The sequence below is a fragment of the Rhea pennata genome, chromosome 1 (genome assembly GCF_028389875.1).
Source record: "Rhea pennata isolate bPtePen1 chromosome 1, bPtePen1.pri, whole genome shotgun sequence".
Taxonomy (NCBI): Eukaryota; Metazoa; Chordata; class Aves; order Rheiformes; family Rheidae; genus Rhea; species Rhea pennata.
The window spans coordinates 39,452,639-39,467,844 of NC_084663.1; the positions used below are offsets into that span (position 1 = coordinate 39,452,639).

The 15,206-nt window shown below is 38.1% G+C and overlaps 2 protein-coding genes across 5 annotated transcripts in view; both read left to right on the forward strand.

Annotated features, from left to right (window-relative positions):
- RAB3IP (RAB3A interacting protein) overlaps nucleotides 1–1,158 on the forward strand; it is a 42,306-nt gene extending 41,148 nt beyond the window's left edge. For all 4 annotated transcript variants that reach the window (XM_062584457.1, XM_062584438.1, XM_062584467.1 and 1 more), the window contains one exon: nucleotides 792–1,158. In XM_062584457.1, the coding sequence (XP_062440441.1) occupies nucleotides 792–874 (83 nt within the window). In that variant the 3' untranslated portion in view covers nucleotides 875–1,158. The remainder of the gene's footprint in view (nucleotides 1–791) is intronic.
- A 2,659-nt stretch (nucleotides 1,159–3,817) lies between these two features.
- MYRFL (myelin regulatory factor like) overlaps nucleotides 3,818–15,206 on the forward strand; it is a 43,313-nt gene continuing 31,924 nt past the window's right edge. Inside the window, exons 1-4 of the mRNA XM_062567273.1 lie at nucleotides 3,818–3,863; nucleotides 10,327–10,417; nucleotides 13,984–14,051; nucleotides 14,139–14,397. Of these exons, the coding sequence (XP_062423257.1) occupies nucleotides 3,818–3,863; nucleotides 10,327–10,417; nucleotides 13,984–14,051; nucleotides 14,139–14,397 (464 nt within the window). The remainder of the gene's footprint in view (nucleotides 3,864–10,326; nucleotides 10,418–13,983; nucleotides 14,052–14,138; nucleotides 14,398–15,206) is intronic.

Sequence of the window (15,206 nt, forward strand, 5' to 3'; positions counted from 1 at the left end):
ATGTGAACACTCATGATAGTTGTCTGCATTATACATTGCATGTGCTTCCACTTTTGCATCATATCGAGGCACATCTCGTTTTTCCTAAAGTGCTTTTTGAAATATAGTAGGGGAGACCTTTTTTCTTGCACAAATTAGTCTTTGGATTCATTTTACATCATAATCTTGGCTGCACAGAAATTATTTTGTCTTGAACAATTTGTAGTTAATAACTGATTTGTATTATTGTGGACTCTAGAAGCTTGAGGGATGCATATCGTGTTTGGCAAAATACAGATGAAATTTAAAAAGATCTTTTTCTCCACTCTCCAATTCACTGCTGCAGTCAGATTACTGGGAGAAAGAAAAGGGAGGAAGAAAGATTACAACTGGGAGTATTTCAACAAAGTCACAGGTTCTGTGATGAAACAATTCTTGCTTATCTTACAAATTATACTATTTCTTTGTACAGTCATTTAAATTTACAGAAGATGAGAATGATAGGCATGGAAATTGAATATTGAGAAACTGCAAATAATTGAAGCTGATAAATACTGATAGTTTTCTTTAATTAGGGAACAAAAATCCAAAACGTTTTTTATAGGACCCTCTTACAATTTTCAAAATATTTTATTGCTTGGTTGGCTTTAACAAAGTTTATTAATGCTTTCATGCATTGATTCTGGTTTTACAGATGTTAGCTTAGGAAACTTCAGAATTGATGTTAATGTACAGTGACACAGACTGTATATCTCAGTTGAAAAAGCTATTTCATTATGTTAATGACATTTCTACCTCTTTTGTTGTTTTAGTGGATCAGATGTTCTGGGAAGTTATGCAGCTGAGAAGAGAAATGTCACTAGCAAAACTTGGCTACTACAAGGAAGAGCTCTAAATCTTTTTACTCTTGCGCATGCGTGAACTTCGTTTAATATACATAACTCTAAAATGGCTGAATCTTTTTGTCACTTGATATTTATTTCCACAAAGTGGGTCCAAGATCTTTATCTTTTTGCAGATTGCACTAAGAAGTACTGTGATCGTTTTAAACTGACTAACGCTATATATGCTTACATATGATAGTTGAACAAATGTGGTAAGCACTTGCAGGTGTATTAGTGATCGTAATTTACAGTTGAAAACAATACTTCTGATTAAATAAATGTTAGTCTGAAGTGGTGTCTGTCTTCTGTTCTTTGTTTGCGATACAGAATGATGTAAACCTCCCTTAGGGAGGGGATTCATTCCAAACTGTAAGATGCTGAGAAGACTTTATGAAGAGTGAATGAATGCTTGCCATTTTGTCCTCACCAAAGTGTTAGATACGTGTATCACTATACGGTTACCGGACAAATAATTAGGAGAATTTGGAATTTAAGTGTTGATTGTCTACATTTTTCATTTTAAAAACAATGTAAGAGGAAAAACCTGTTATGATGAGTCAACAGCATAATACATCTGGATGTTGTCTATGTAAGGTAGTGTGCTTTTCAAACACATCAAGGAAGAATAAAATCACATTTTCAATCTTTGACCCTCACTTAGAGTTTAGAAATCTGTCCAGAGCCATTTCTGATTGCTAAAAACATTCTCTTCTCCTTTAACTTGCTTTCATTAGTAATTTCATTCCTTTAATTTAATTTTTTGTCTGGTTTTTGCAGACAATCTAAGTTGCAGTGTTAAACATCAACTTCCCATGGCTGTTCTCGCACCTATAAAATATCCTTTACATGAGTTTCATATGCTGATTATAGTTCTTTTGTAATGTTATCTGTTTCCTCACACACACAACTGACTACAAAAAGGAACCTGAAAAAGTATCATGGCTTTTTAGGAAGAATGCTTTTTCTGTTCGAGTGCCATTTAGCTAGTCCTTTCACTTTACCTGGACTCCAAGCTGACATCAGACAGCTGATTAGGATATGTGAAGCACAGTTGTGGGTATGTAGTAAATGGCGTCATAAAATCCCTTTGGAAAAATTACTATTTTGACTTTGATTGACAGCCTTTTCTCAATTATAGATATTAAAGCATTGGCAGGTAGCTCACAAGCGTCAAAAGTAAAGGCAAGTTTTATATAGTTGGTTCTTCAACAAGAAGCATCTTAGTGGTTACTGGGTTTTTAATGAGGGGTTCTAGACAAAAATAGCACTTTGTCACTACATCTTACTGGAATGTTTTCCCTTTTTATGAAAGTAAATAGAGTGAGCAGCAAAATTTAATACCATATATGTGTTGCTTGTACGCATATGTGCCTGAAACCACTCTGTGAGTGTTAGTTTTAGCCAGTCATTTCAATGTTAAAATTAGGAGAAACAATTGAACCTTAATCTTTTATTAGTAATGGAATATGTACAACATGGACTACTTCACTGCTGATGAAATATTTCTGTCTATGACTTGCTGATACTATATCTTGCTGTAGAAATCTGGAAAAAAAAAATCTAATCATTAGCTTAGGCGAAGTAATAAACTTCTAATAAAGTGGTCTGGTTCTAGCCTTGGAAAACAGACTGCTATTATGTTCTGTATTACACTCATAAATGCTTCTTAAATGCCTCAAATCATTATGACTCCTTAGTTTACGTATTGAAATCAAATGCTTTTCAGGATTAGGTAACAGTAGTTAAATGACACCTGGTAGCTGCTGCTATTCTGACATGATAATCCTTTACAAGTGATGCTCATGCAAGCAGGGGAAAAAGGGGTTCTGGCTATGAATGATAGTGTCAAGACTTGAAAGGTATCCACAAGTTTATTATGCAGAGATTATTTTCTTATAGCTAGGGCCTGCAGAAATGTACCATATCTTGAGTGGTAATGGCTCAGCTATCTGACCATTTTATAAATACTGATCTGCTTGTTTTTGTTGAGTCCCTTCCCCCAAATTCTTTCATGTATTTTTAATATAAACTACCTATCATGAGAAACCTGTGCCACTACAGATAGCTGGGGTTTTCATTGTAGTTACTTGTCCAGCGAATATAACTCCTTTAGAAAATGGCTTTTTCAGGTTTCTTGACTATACTGACGCTTTTGTTTATAACCCAGTGCCTCTTAGAGACACCTACTAAAAAAGTTACTTTTTTGATTTTTTTTTGTTTATTTGTTTGTTAAGAGGAGACAGAACAGGAGCAGACTGCACTATACAAAGATCAGTTGAGAGAATGTGAATTAGCATTTGCTACTAACCTTAAAAGACCTTTGTTCAGTTTTCAGATTTTCCATATGTTTTAACATACCTTAGACAAGCAGTTGATTTGTATTTTAGTTTTGTTACAGTAGTTAGGCAGTTCTGCTTCTTTAATATCAAAGTATGATATGAGATTAAGTGGTTTTTTTCCTTTATTTTAAGCAATTGTATAGGCTGATACTTGGAGCCATTTAAATGGGATTGTGCGGACGCTGAAACCAGTGATGGCTTTGCTCTTGCATTTCTGATCAGTTTTATCAATAGTATTAATTACATCATCTAAACGAAAGAACAGAGACAAGGTAATTTTTATTGCTGCATTTTTTTTGCGCATGAGTAATCATGGGCAGTATTGGGATCAAAGGTCCTTAAAACGAGGAACGTTGCGTGCACTGAACTGAAGAAAACATGTCCCCTTCACCTTGACTCAGGTCTTGTTAAGTTCCTGACATGTAGCAGAGTTTAAATGTGCCTGTGACATTAGTTATGAAAGAATGAAATTAGCTGGGGCGAAGGGAGTTAAAACTTTTAGCAAAAAGTGGATTCCTTAGTACTTACGTAGTCATCTGAAAGAGAGACAGTGCAATTTTTCTTTTCCAGTGGAACTCTTCAAGTGACAGAAAAGTAAAACACTTCTGCCTTGCCATGGATGTGGTGGGAGAAAATGAGGCCTTGCAGCAGTTCTTTGAAGGTAAGAGCCTAGTTTTAAGAAACAGTTTTAGCAATTTCTGGTGCCATCAAAAGTGCAGTAGTAAATGTTTGGGATTAATTGAAGAAGAAAGGAGGATGAAATTAGAAAAAAAAAATACCCCCAAATGCAAATTTACATAGAACTACCACAGAATGAGCTATGAGAATGAAATAAGTGGTATAGAGGTACTGTGATGTGTTCCTCTCTGTGCTTTTGAGAGAAAAACAAAGAAAAGGTGGATTCAATAGAACTTTAAGTTCTGTAGTGGTAATGACCAAGAGGAAGAAACTGGGAAATTGCTGAAGTTTCCTTGCAATTCATCACTTGTGAAATCTGAGTGATTTTCATGAGGCTAGATAGCCCACTCCCTACTTTTCCTGAGAGGTTGAAGGGAGGTTGCTTTCCATTGATAAATTCCTCTGGAATTACTTGAATATAATTTTTCAAATGGTAATTATGGTAGTATCCTCTGGACTTTTCTGAGAAATTAGAAGCAGATTTTTCTGTTTTCTCTTGACTGGGATATTTCTTGTGTGTTTTTTCCAAAGATGTTTCACACTGTAGCAGGTCCTGGCACAGTCTTTCCTTTCTCTTACCACAAAATTTTTTCAGAACTTCTTATGACATGATTCAAGATGGCTGTTCAAAAGTTTATGTATTTTTTACTTTTAAAATATTTTTCCCTTGTTCTAAATTTCACTTTGCAATTTTTTAATGCTAATCTTTCAATGCCAAAGTTTTCATTCTGTGTTTGTTATCCTTCTATTATCTGTGTAAGTATTCTTCATATGATAGTGATCTTAAAGCAGCTAAGAAAATTACTTTTCTGGGTAACATGGACATCTTTTGTTTGCCCGTGCGTGTTTTCTGTTGTGCTGAATGAGTGATTTCAGTTCTTTACTGGTGCTCTATTAGCCTGATTGAGACGTGGTGATTCTAATGTTGGGTTTTGGTTTCAGACTGGTAAATTAAAGATTCTCTGGCATTGCTCAAGGAAGTGTATTTAATCCAAGGAATTTAAGTCAGTGAACCACAATCTAGAGCTGCTAGCTGGCAAATTTGTTGTTTATAGATGTTTAGAAATACATACTGTGTTATTAAGTTCACATCAAATCATGGAGATCAAAAGGTAACAAGCTTTCTTTCAGCAAGATGATAATTGTATTTATCAAGATATTAATTCTTTGTATGTGCTTTGCTGTACTGCATAACTGTTAAATATCCAACATAGTGTTAGACATTATAATAAAATGATATAAAAAGCTGATGACCAGAAAACTTTTTAGGAATTGATTAGGAAAACAGGACTTTCTAGGAAGTCCTAGATGGGCTAGATACTATTGACTTTTGTGACAGTTACACTGCAATGGTGGAAGAGAGCTCAGAGGTTTTAGCTCTATGAGCTCTTTAACCAGAATTAATAAATGTGGAATTTAACTTGTTGGGGGCAGTGTGGTGGAATATCTGTCTGGGCAAATGTGCATGTGGAAGAAATCCTGTCAATTCCACTTAATCTTAAGCAAAATGAAACATTTTGGAAGATTTTGTTCCTTCAGCAGTGTTGTGTAGCACTAGAATATGACAAAGGTCTGCTATTGAGAGGCAACATGTGGAGATGGCTGTTAGATGGCTGAATTTCATTACTGTGACAGTGACATTAGCTATATGCCAAAGTTACAAATGATAATTGTTCTTTCACTCAATACATACCGGCATCTGGAAGCCTCTGGTTGCTGTTAAAGCCACAAGTAAATCTGGAAAGGCAGCAAGCTCATTTAAAGCAGCTTTCTTTTGCATTCTTTTCAAGCAGAGGCTAGGTTAGTGGAGTGCAATGCCAGCTATAACTGATCTCCTGTCTCTAGTTAAGCACTCTGGCTTGAGATTTTGCATTAGAATACCACGCTAATGGGCAAAAGCAATAAATTGCTAATTCTAATTTGGTGGCCTCTGAAGTTCATCATAGTGGCATTAGAAAGTTGTTTTCAAAGGCTGCTGAAAAGCTGCATCTTCCAATATAAATCTGAGAATGTTGCCACTGAGGAAATATTTGTTTTATCTGTGATTCAGTTTTGATTTTCAAGTGGATCAATTAGCAACTAAGCATGTTTTTAGATCTTGTTTGTAAGGTTATTTTAAATTCATGAGCAAAAAGGATCTCATTTTTCCTGTTGCTTTGACGTTCCTTATAGCGCTTTTTCATCTGGATATTCATTGCTAAGATAAGATAGGTTTTGCAATATTTAAAGGTGACAACATTATCTGAAAAAGGAGTTTCTCAATAAAAACAGGATAATGCAGTATTTGTTTTTGTGCCAAGTACAACTTTCAATAGTTACAGCAGACCTCTTAGATTAGATACAACTCTGACTGGGATTTGACCTTGGTTTTTTTCATCCAAGTAAATGCCCTTTCTCTTGTGCTGTTGGCTATTCTGGAAAGCTCTTGTCCTTGTTGTTTCTCTTTTCTTTCTCATTTCAATAGAGATTTCCTCTTTGATGCAAATTTTCTCCATGATTTCTATTGAAAACACTTTATTATTATTATTATTAAACCTGTAACTTCCTATTTGGGCCAAGGGAAGGTCAGAGCTCCCTATCAGCTTTTGTGCCTGCCCGTGTACAGCAGAGCAACCTATTCCTGCAGAAATTATCAATAGATTGAGAGGCTGAATGAAGGCTAAACTAGTTACACTGTTAAATTCAGTCTTATTGCTGTTAGCATGGATTTTGGAGTGTTTGGGATGTCTAAAATGTGTTTGGCCTTAGTCATCTCTGTGATCTAAAGAATTCTCTTTACTTAGTAGTAGACTTGCCACCTCTGTTTATGTGCATGCTTCTGAATGGGTAATACTAAATGTAGTTTGGGCCTCTTGGTAAATAAATTAAGCTGCTGAACGAACAGATGCTATTAAACATGACACATTTCAAACCTATAGGCATCATAATATTTTAAGGATTAGAGTCTGAAACAAGAATAAAAGTAGATGAAGAGACACATTCAAAATAATAACTGTAAGGCTTTTGTTTTTCCAGAGAATGTTAGTATGTAAAACACCTATCTTGACACAAGCTCACTTCTTCCCTCTTGGACGATTAGGTCTTTCTGCCATTGAGTAACTGTGGGCTTGTGACATGTCCTTGCTCATTACAGTTCTGCCAGCTGAAGCTGCTTTTATCCTTAACCCCTTTCTAACTTTATTGCTGCCATGTACTTGAGGTAGATGACCTTAGCTCTGCTGGGGGAGCAGCTTATATCAGCCACTCTAGGACTCTTCCAGTCAAAACAAAATGGGCCATCTTGAACAATCTAAAGAGTGACTGATACTTTGAATCCTTTAACATGAAAAAGCCAGGTGGTTCAAACCTCATGGCTGGAAGCAAGGAGATATCTTCCAAAAGACATACACAAAGCAAGCAATTACCAGACTGGAGGCTGGGTGCCTGTTGCTGGAAATAGGGGCAGATGAGATGGGACAGAGAAACTGAAGCCAGCCATGGAGGTTTTAGGTGCTTTGTTTTGAAATGGACAGAACGACAGAAAATCAAGCTTATGGAGAAATCAGCAAAACATGATCAGATACTGCCTATGACTGCAACCCCTGATCACTCTTCTGTCTCCCTTCCACCACCACAGTATTATCTTGCCCCTTCAATCTTCTTGCTTTTCATAAAGGATAACAGCTTCTAGTGCTATCAGTTTCTTGGGTAGCTGGCAAACATCTGCACATTGATCTTAAAGCAGAGGATGTTGAATGTGTCACCCAGCAAAGAGGCTTTCTGGAAACATTTGGGCACATTGTGCTGTGCAGTGGAGTGTGGACTGGGAGCAGAGATCCCTGAACATGTACTGATACAGGCTGCTGACTTAGCACATCACAGGGCCGCTCTCAGCTGGGGCATGCAGTTCAGTGCAGGAATATATTCACAGGGGCCTCACGGCCGGGGTTATCCGTGTGTGCACATGTAGTTCTCTGCTCTTGCAGCAGTCTGGCTTCCAGGGGAATAACTCGCTTGCATACTACCAGGGAGCAACAGGATCAGTAATCAAACTTCCAATTAAAATATCAGTCAACTTTATTCTCCCACAGCCCATACCTATTTTAAACACTTATTGTGATCAAATGGCCACAGAATGGATACCACCATTTTAAATAAAATTGTGTATGATCTATCAGTCCCTATTCTGCTGAAACAGATGCTAATACAAGCACATGATGGCACAGACTAGGATAGCACATCCAGAAAGAAAGAAAGAAAAAATACTGTTATTAAGAGCTTAAGTTTTATGATGCAGTCAAATGTGATTTGACTCTTCTGTGCACCTATATTGGGAAACTTCCATTAGTGGTAACCTCCCTCTCGCTGGTGTGCTTCTTCCCTCTCCTAGGATAGAATTACTTTTTCCTTTCTTCTCCTTCCCATCCATTTAACCATTTACACAAAGTGGAGAGATTAAGGGGGAATGATATGTATTTTACTATTATCCCTTAGCAACAGAACCAGTCTCTGGGTGGTGGGATATTAAAGGCCTTGTCCTTGTTTGATTCGCAGAGGTACTTCCAAAGATTTTGTTTCTGTCCTTGCTCAAAATAAGAGATTTTTGGTTCTGTAGTAAAGCAAAATGCTTTGTGCTGGATCTCTAGTTTCCTGTTAATAGCAAAATTGTATCATTCTACATGAGGGCCAGACAATTGAACAGGGCAAAAGGGTGGGAGAAGGTGATTCAGTAATTTTTCCTGTGGGCCACATGAAAGGAATGGTGAAAGATGTTTTTGAAACACTAGGGGAAAATCCTAAATTCAGATATGAAGAATGAAACAATAAGAATCCAGCAAATTTGAGGAATACTGTTGAAGACAGCTAGACCATTTTGTACTTCAAGCTGGTTTTGCGAAGTGCTTTGTCCATTGTTCCTTCAACACTTTCCACATTACAATTTTGCTGAGGCATATCTGTTGCACGTGAGATGTTCACTTGTGTTAGGACAGATATACTGCACCTATTGAATCTGTTCTTGTCTCGTCTGCTGAGGACAGATTTGTTTAAGAAACCAGACTGTTTGGATGCAAAGGGATCTATCTGTCAGTAGCAGGCCTGCAAGTTGCCACATAACAGCGAAGGGCAGCTGAAATTTGGTGCATGACACTGATAAACAAATGATCCCTAGATACATCTGAGATCACAAAGCAATTTAGGAAATGCATAGCATGAGGCTATAAATTAAGACAGACACATGTGAGGGAATCCCTGTGCAAGCTGACAGAAGTGGATTTTTGATGCTCCTTGCAGTTAAGCCATGTCTAAACTTTGGATCAAGATGGAATCATCTGGGAAATAGAAAATAGAAAATGAGAAGTTTTATAGTGTGACCTGTTACTATGCAGGTGTCTGATATTCACTACAGTCAGAAAATTGAGTTGAAGCACTAAAGGCAGTTATTGCTTCTGCGCTCCATGACAGTGATTAACCTTCTGTCTTCTCTCACTCTGCTGCAGAGTTAAGGGGGAGATGTTTGGTGTCAGCCACATGGGGCTGAGCCATATGGCTCTCTTGACTTATAAGCTCATCCATTTTATCTTGTGTAGCAGTGGGCTAGAGCTACTCATGAATCCAGTAGCTCACCAAAGACAGCAGTAACTTAAACATCTTATCTTGTTTGCTTTCTGACTGGCCACACCTGTATTTATGGACAGCTTGCCGGAAAGGTGGGGAGCCTACCAAGTAGCTTTGTTTCTTTCTCTAAGAGAGTTCTGTCGGACTTTTTTTTTTTTTTTTTTTTTTTTTTTTTTTAAGTTCTCATGAATTCTGTAGACTTCATGATCATAAAATCCGTTTATAGCCTTCAGTAACCAAGCAACAAAGGACAAAGTACTGAACCTTTCTATTCATTAATAAATTAAATATTAGTGGGCTGATTTCCTGGGATAACAATACAAAGCCATGAATTCCTATAACATTTCTAAGGCTTCACTTCTGTATTGCTAATCTAAGCTCAGGATAGTGGATTTTTGCACTGAGTGCTTTAGAAGCTCACTGGCTGTACGAGTGCAGAAAGTGGATCTACATGATGGTAGATTTGAGCTCTGACTTAATCGCCTGTTTTGATCCCAATGTACAACAGTATGATGTTAACTTTAAATCTCCTATTTTTCTGGTTGCAGACTGGAATCCTTCATCCTACTGTCTTGATAATTAACGATGCCTTAATGACATATATGAACTACTCTGTCATCTTCTTCATTGTCCCCTGTATGTCGTCTTTCACCCTGTGTTTTCTGTCACAACGACTAGATTTCCAAACAGAAGCGTAACACATATCTGTTGCACGTGAGATGTTCACTTGTGTTAGGACAGATTTGGTTTTCCTGTCAGTAACATGGTGGACAGCTGTACTTAGTCTGAAGTACTGCTGACTCCCTCCAAATTTGGCTGTATTTCAGTCTTTTTCACATTTTTAAATACAGGGCAAGATGTACATGGAGCCTTGGAGAATCCCACGGTAGACACAAGTATGTTGGAAGAATTCATCAGTAGTGACTTTGAGTTTGGAGCCTTGTAAGTATTAAAGCAATGTGCACTTCTCATCCTTAACAACATTTCTTAAATTATTTTCATTAGTGCATTGGCAAAATCTGAATGCAGCAATCAGACTTGAAATCTGCAGATTTTTAAAATAGGATTCTGGCTCCTGTTTGATAAATACACTTACTTAAAACTGTATAAGATGACATGGAAAAATGAATTAGAGATGGTAGTTAGAAATGGAAATATGGATTTCTTGTAGTTCAACCAAATGAGTGATAATGAAGTCTGGGATATTTTACAACTGTTATGCTAATTATGGCATTAAAGCAAAGCTCTTTTAATACAAAAACTGTAAGTGCCAGTTTAGTGTGTGTACAAAGTAACTGATGTGAGACTAATGTTTAATACACGATGTGAGACTAATGTAAATCTTCCAGTTTTGGAGGAAAAGAGCTTTTCATCCTAGTGCTTCCTTCAGAACAGAGAAACTGTCCATTAATTTTTTTTGAGACTCATTTTATGAGTAACAAAGGATACATAATGCAAATGGCCATGGTCAAGGGTGCAAGGTTATGCAACACAGATTTATCAGAGACTTCAAAACCCAAATCACTCCTGTCTACAACTGCCAGATGACTGTTGTTAAATGCGAAATATTATTATTAACAGGCTGACTCGTACCAAGAGGCAGAGCAAGAGGGCATTTTTAAAAATAATTAAACAGCCCACAGCGTTTTTCATTCTGGACACACTCAGGCACTGCATATTTACAAGGGGCTAAATAGGCTTTTACCCACTCTAAATCATGAATAACGGCTTGATTCTATCTCATGAATAGGAGGAGCTCATGATCATAGAAGGAAGAAGAACGAAAGGCTTGCTGTAGATAGATATGCCTGACCTTTGTTCTTATATTATACCTAAGTATGTCTGCTATTACGTAGCTTAAGTAGATTAGATATGTATAGTTGCACTGCTCTGTAAGTACTTACGTGCAAGAAAATCTGTACAACTACTATACATTTGGAGGCTTAGCGGGATTTTATATTGATAGCAGTAGTACTTCATTAATTATGGGATTAGGAAGAACATTTATTGAATCATTAAATTTCTATATATAATATTATGAAGCATTTATTCATATTGCAGGGTTTTTGTGCATAAGCAGAACAAAATCTCATAGAAAAAATTGCCAAAATATGGCAAAGGAGGAAAATATGAAGAGTCTTCGTGTATTTTAAATGCAGATGAACATAATGGCATATGCAATACTGAATGCAGAATGCAAAGGAAAGGGTGCTGTAACCACCAAGGACCTGAGTGCATCTGGAATTCTTCATGGGGTTGTCTAGCTTCAGACAGGGAACAGGCTTTACATTTATTCTCTTCTTATACCACACATGAAGCACCATGTGATTTCCTCATCTTGTCACTATAAGGGCTTACTCTTTCGTGGTGAAAGGAGAAAAAGGGTTGTACTTTCTTTCCTAAGTAGGCATTTAAATGTGTATTACATTTGTAATACAGAATCTTTTAAAATACCTTTTTTCTTTCTTAAAAAACACAATACTAGTTTCAGGTAAGTTTTGACTAGGAGATATATCCCTAGTACATCTGTACTTTATGAATACTTTCTTCCTTCTAGAAAGTGTTTATAAGAATGCCTCTGTATTTTATTAAAACTATTCTAAGGTAAAACAGAAACTGAGTGCCCAAGGCAGCGTTTGAAGCCAGGAATATTTAGAAGGGAAGTTTAGGGGTTTTACGGCTTTAAGTTTTACAAGGAATTCAGGAACTGTGAACTAAGTATCCCACGTAAAACATAATTCAGAAGTTTCCTAACTCTCTAGTTTGTTAGAAGTTGAAAATAATGATTACAGCAATAAAAAAGATACTGAAAAGCTTTTTAAAAAAACCCTTGCTCTGAAGGAAAATGAAAGTATTGGAATATTACTGTAATATTTTGCTAATTAGAAGGGGTTTTTTTGTTGTTTTTTTTTTTGTTTGTTTTGGAGGAGCAATCATGCTTTCACTAGAAAGCTAACCTAAAACGTAGGGTTGGAGATGTGGCAATCCTTTTTTAAAAAAGGAGCAATACCATTATGAAACGCGCAAGGATGTTTTAAAGTAATAGGCTGTGACAGAAATGAATCTGTTATCTCTCATGCCATCCAAACTCAGAAATATAAAACTGAAAAGTAGAAACAGCAGAGAGCAAATTACATCATGGAAAATTTCCTGTGATATTCAAAGGCATTTGCTGTATGTGTGGGAACACATGTGTTTTCATAACATGAGGGTGTCCCTTTAAGCAATGTTACTGTATTCAACTTCTGCCAGAAGGCTGGGCCTTAATGTAAAGGAGGTTGTGCCTCACAAAATTTCCTCTCTTAGTGTTTTTAGCCTAACAATCTTAAGCACATGCTCTTCCAGGTAGTACTTCAAATTGAGGATTGGGACTACATTTCACAGGAATGCCTGAGAGGGTTAAGAGCCCATTTCTGAGCATCCATCTATTCCTGATGTAGTTGAGGAACTCTTTGTAGTTCCTTTAAATGGCATAGGATTTTTTTCTCTCATAAGCTGAAAACACCATTCTGAAGGACTGAACAACTTGAAATAAAGAAGCTGGGAAGTGTTGACCAATGTCTTCATTTGACTGGAGATGGGAGGATAGTGTGGATGCCTCTGTGAAGTCATTTGCTGGTGACTTGAGCTGTTTCTGTTTTCCATAGAGGAGGAATAAAGAAGTTTTGCTGGATGGCCTAGGCTTAGCTAGCGTTGCTGCAGAGTACTTGTGAAGGACTTGGCATTGCTTAAACCATGGTGTGCTGCCAGGTCTCTCAGAAAGGAAGTAATCCTTTGCACACTGTCTGATCGGAGAGACTGTGTAAGCATAAAATCAGAACAAAGCATTGCAGGGAGAATTTATAGTATAATCAAGTGTATGTGCCAAAGAGTAAATAATCCCCTAAGCTTATTTCAAACCTCAGACATGTGAATGGGCTGAGCCACTGGAGACAAGTTGAGTCACAAACTGAGGGCAAAGCTCCTGGTGGCAGCTGCACACAAGGAAGTGTTCACTTCCTGCCTGGAAATCAGGGGGAAGTTGTCCTGGATTAACTCAGGGCCAAAATATACGGTAGGCTGGTGTGTTGCAGTGTTTGAGCTCAAAGACGGTTGAAAAGGAAGCAGGGGAGTCTGTGTTTCCAGAGATTTACCTATTTGATAAAGCAACAGTGAAAACTTAAGGAAAAAAATAAATCACACAACCATGTAAAGCACTCTTAGTTTTTTTGTTTTCCACAATGATCTCTCCAAGCAGGGGTGTTAAGCAGGGGAGATGGCTGTTTTATCTGTAGGGTCTGGCAAGGAGGTGGCTGAGCATCGCCGCAGCTTCGTGCTTCCCCGCCAGCCTTCCTATACCACCTCGAGTGCCCCTGGCTCTGGGAGCGATGGCCGGGACCCAGCTGCTCCTCTACCTTCCCCCCCTCATGTCCCTGATGCTTTCTCCCTTGCCTAATGTGCCTTGCCACTCTCTATGTCTCCTCCCCATAGAAATTAAAATCTCTCTCTTTTTTGTCCCCCCTTCCTAGGCAGAGCCAGTTGCCAGACTCTCCACCGGACTCGGGGTCAGAAGCGTGCTCTCCGCCGCAGCTGAAGAGTAGGTCACGTGAATTCTGCCCCTTCCCCAGCTGGCGGGAAGGTCCTCTTCTCCCTACTTACCTCCTTGCCTGCTTGCTCCTTGCAGCTGCGCGGTATGACACTCCGTGGGCCTCTGGGCTGCAGCCCCCACTGCCATTCCCGTCGGCTGTAGCACCTAGCAAGGTTGCCTGCAGGTTCCCAGAGACTTTCCCTGACCCCGGTGCGAGTGGGCATCCATGTGGCATCCCCCAAGGCTGCTCGCTGAGGACGGAAAATGCTGCGACCCCTTGGAATAATTCCACATCCTCTGGCAGCTTGAGTTTCAGTTATTCACATTTTCAGCCAGATGTGCCTCAGGCTTCTGGGTAAATGATGAAACTTTTACATAGAAGATGAGACAGATGCAGAAAAATGGAGCTGGAAAAAGGCGTGTGGTTTAAGACTAGTGTAAAATCTCTGTGGGTGCAGGATTTTCCACAGGATGGCAGCGTTTAGTCATTTTTGGGGCACTTGTGGTTGAGAGTTCTTTAATCATCTTGATTCAAACTAAGCTTAAACTGAGTCAGAATAGATTTAAGTTTTTTAAAAAAAGGTTGCAAGGCTAAAGAGGGATCAACTGCGTAACTGGGTTGTAAAAATATTTAGGAATTTTGCAAGACCATAAGGGTCTTTTAAATATTCTGACATGTGGCATGAGGGGAAAAAAAGCACTTGTGTTATCCATGTAACGAAGTGAAATGCTACTCTCATACCATCTGCTATATTTACTCACTTGCATGTTCTGGATGCTTAATTATTTAAAAAAATATGCTAGGTAATGCAAGCCTCCAACCGTGATACCTAGTAAGAATGTTTTGGCTGATCCAGGCCATGGGGGGAATCTCTCTGGTTGTTGGAAGCAATGGTAAATTCATCTGTTTGTGTTGGGGTTGCAGATTCTGGGTCTCCTCTTTCTGCATAGAGCTTAATTATGTGTGACTCAAGTGAGGTGGGTAAAGCAGGCTAGCCCTGTGTTTCTCTGCAAAGCTGCTTAGCTTTTTTTATTATTATTTGTTTTCTAGAGGAAAATGTGCCAGTTAGAAACAAATATTTTTTTTGACACTTCACTTTGTGGAACTTCTGAGAAAAAATACTACTGAAATCTTGAGCAAATCCAGAGAAAGGTTAACAACAG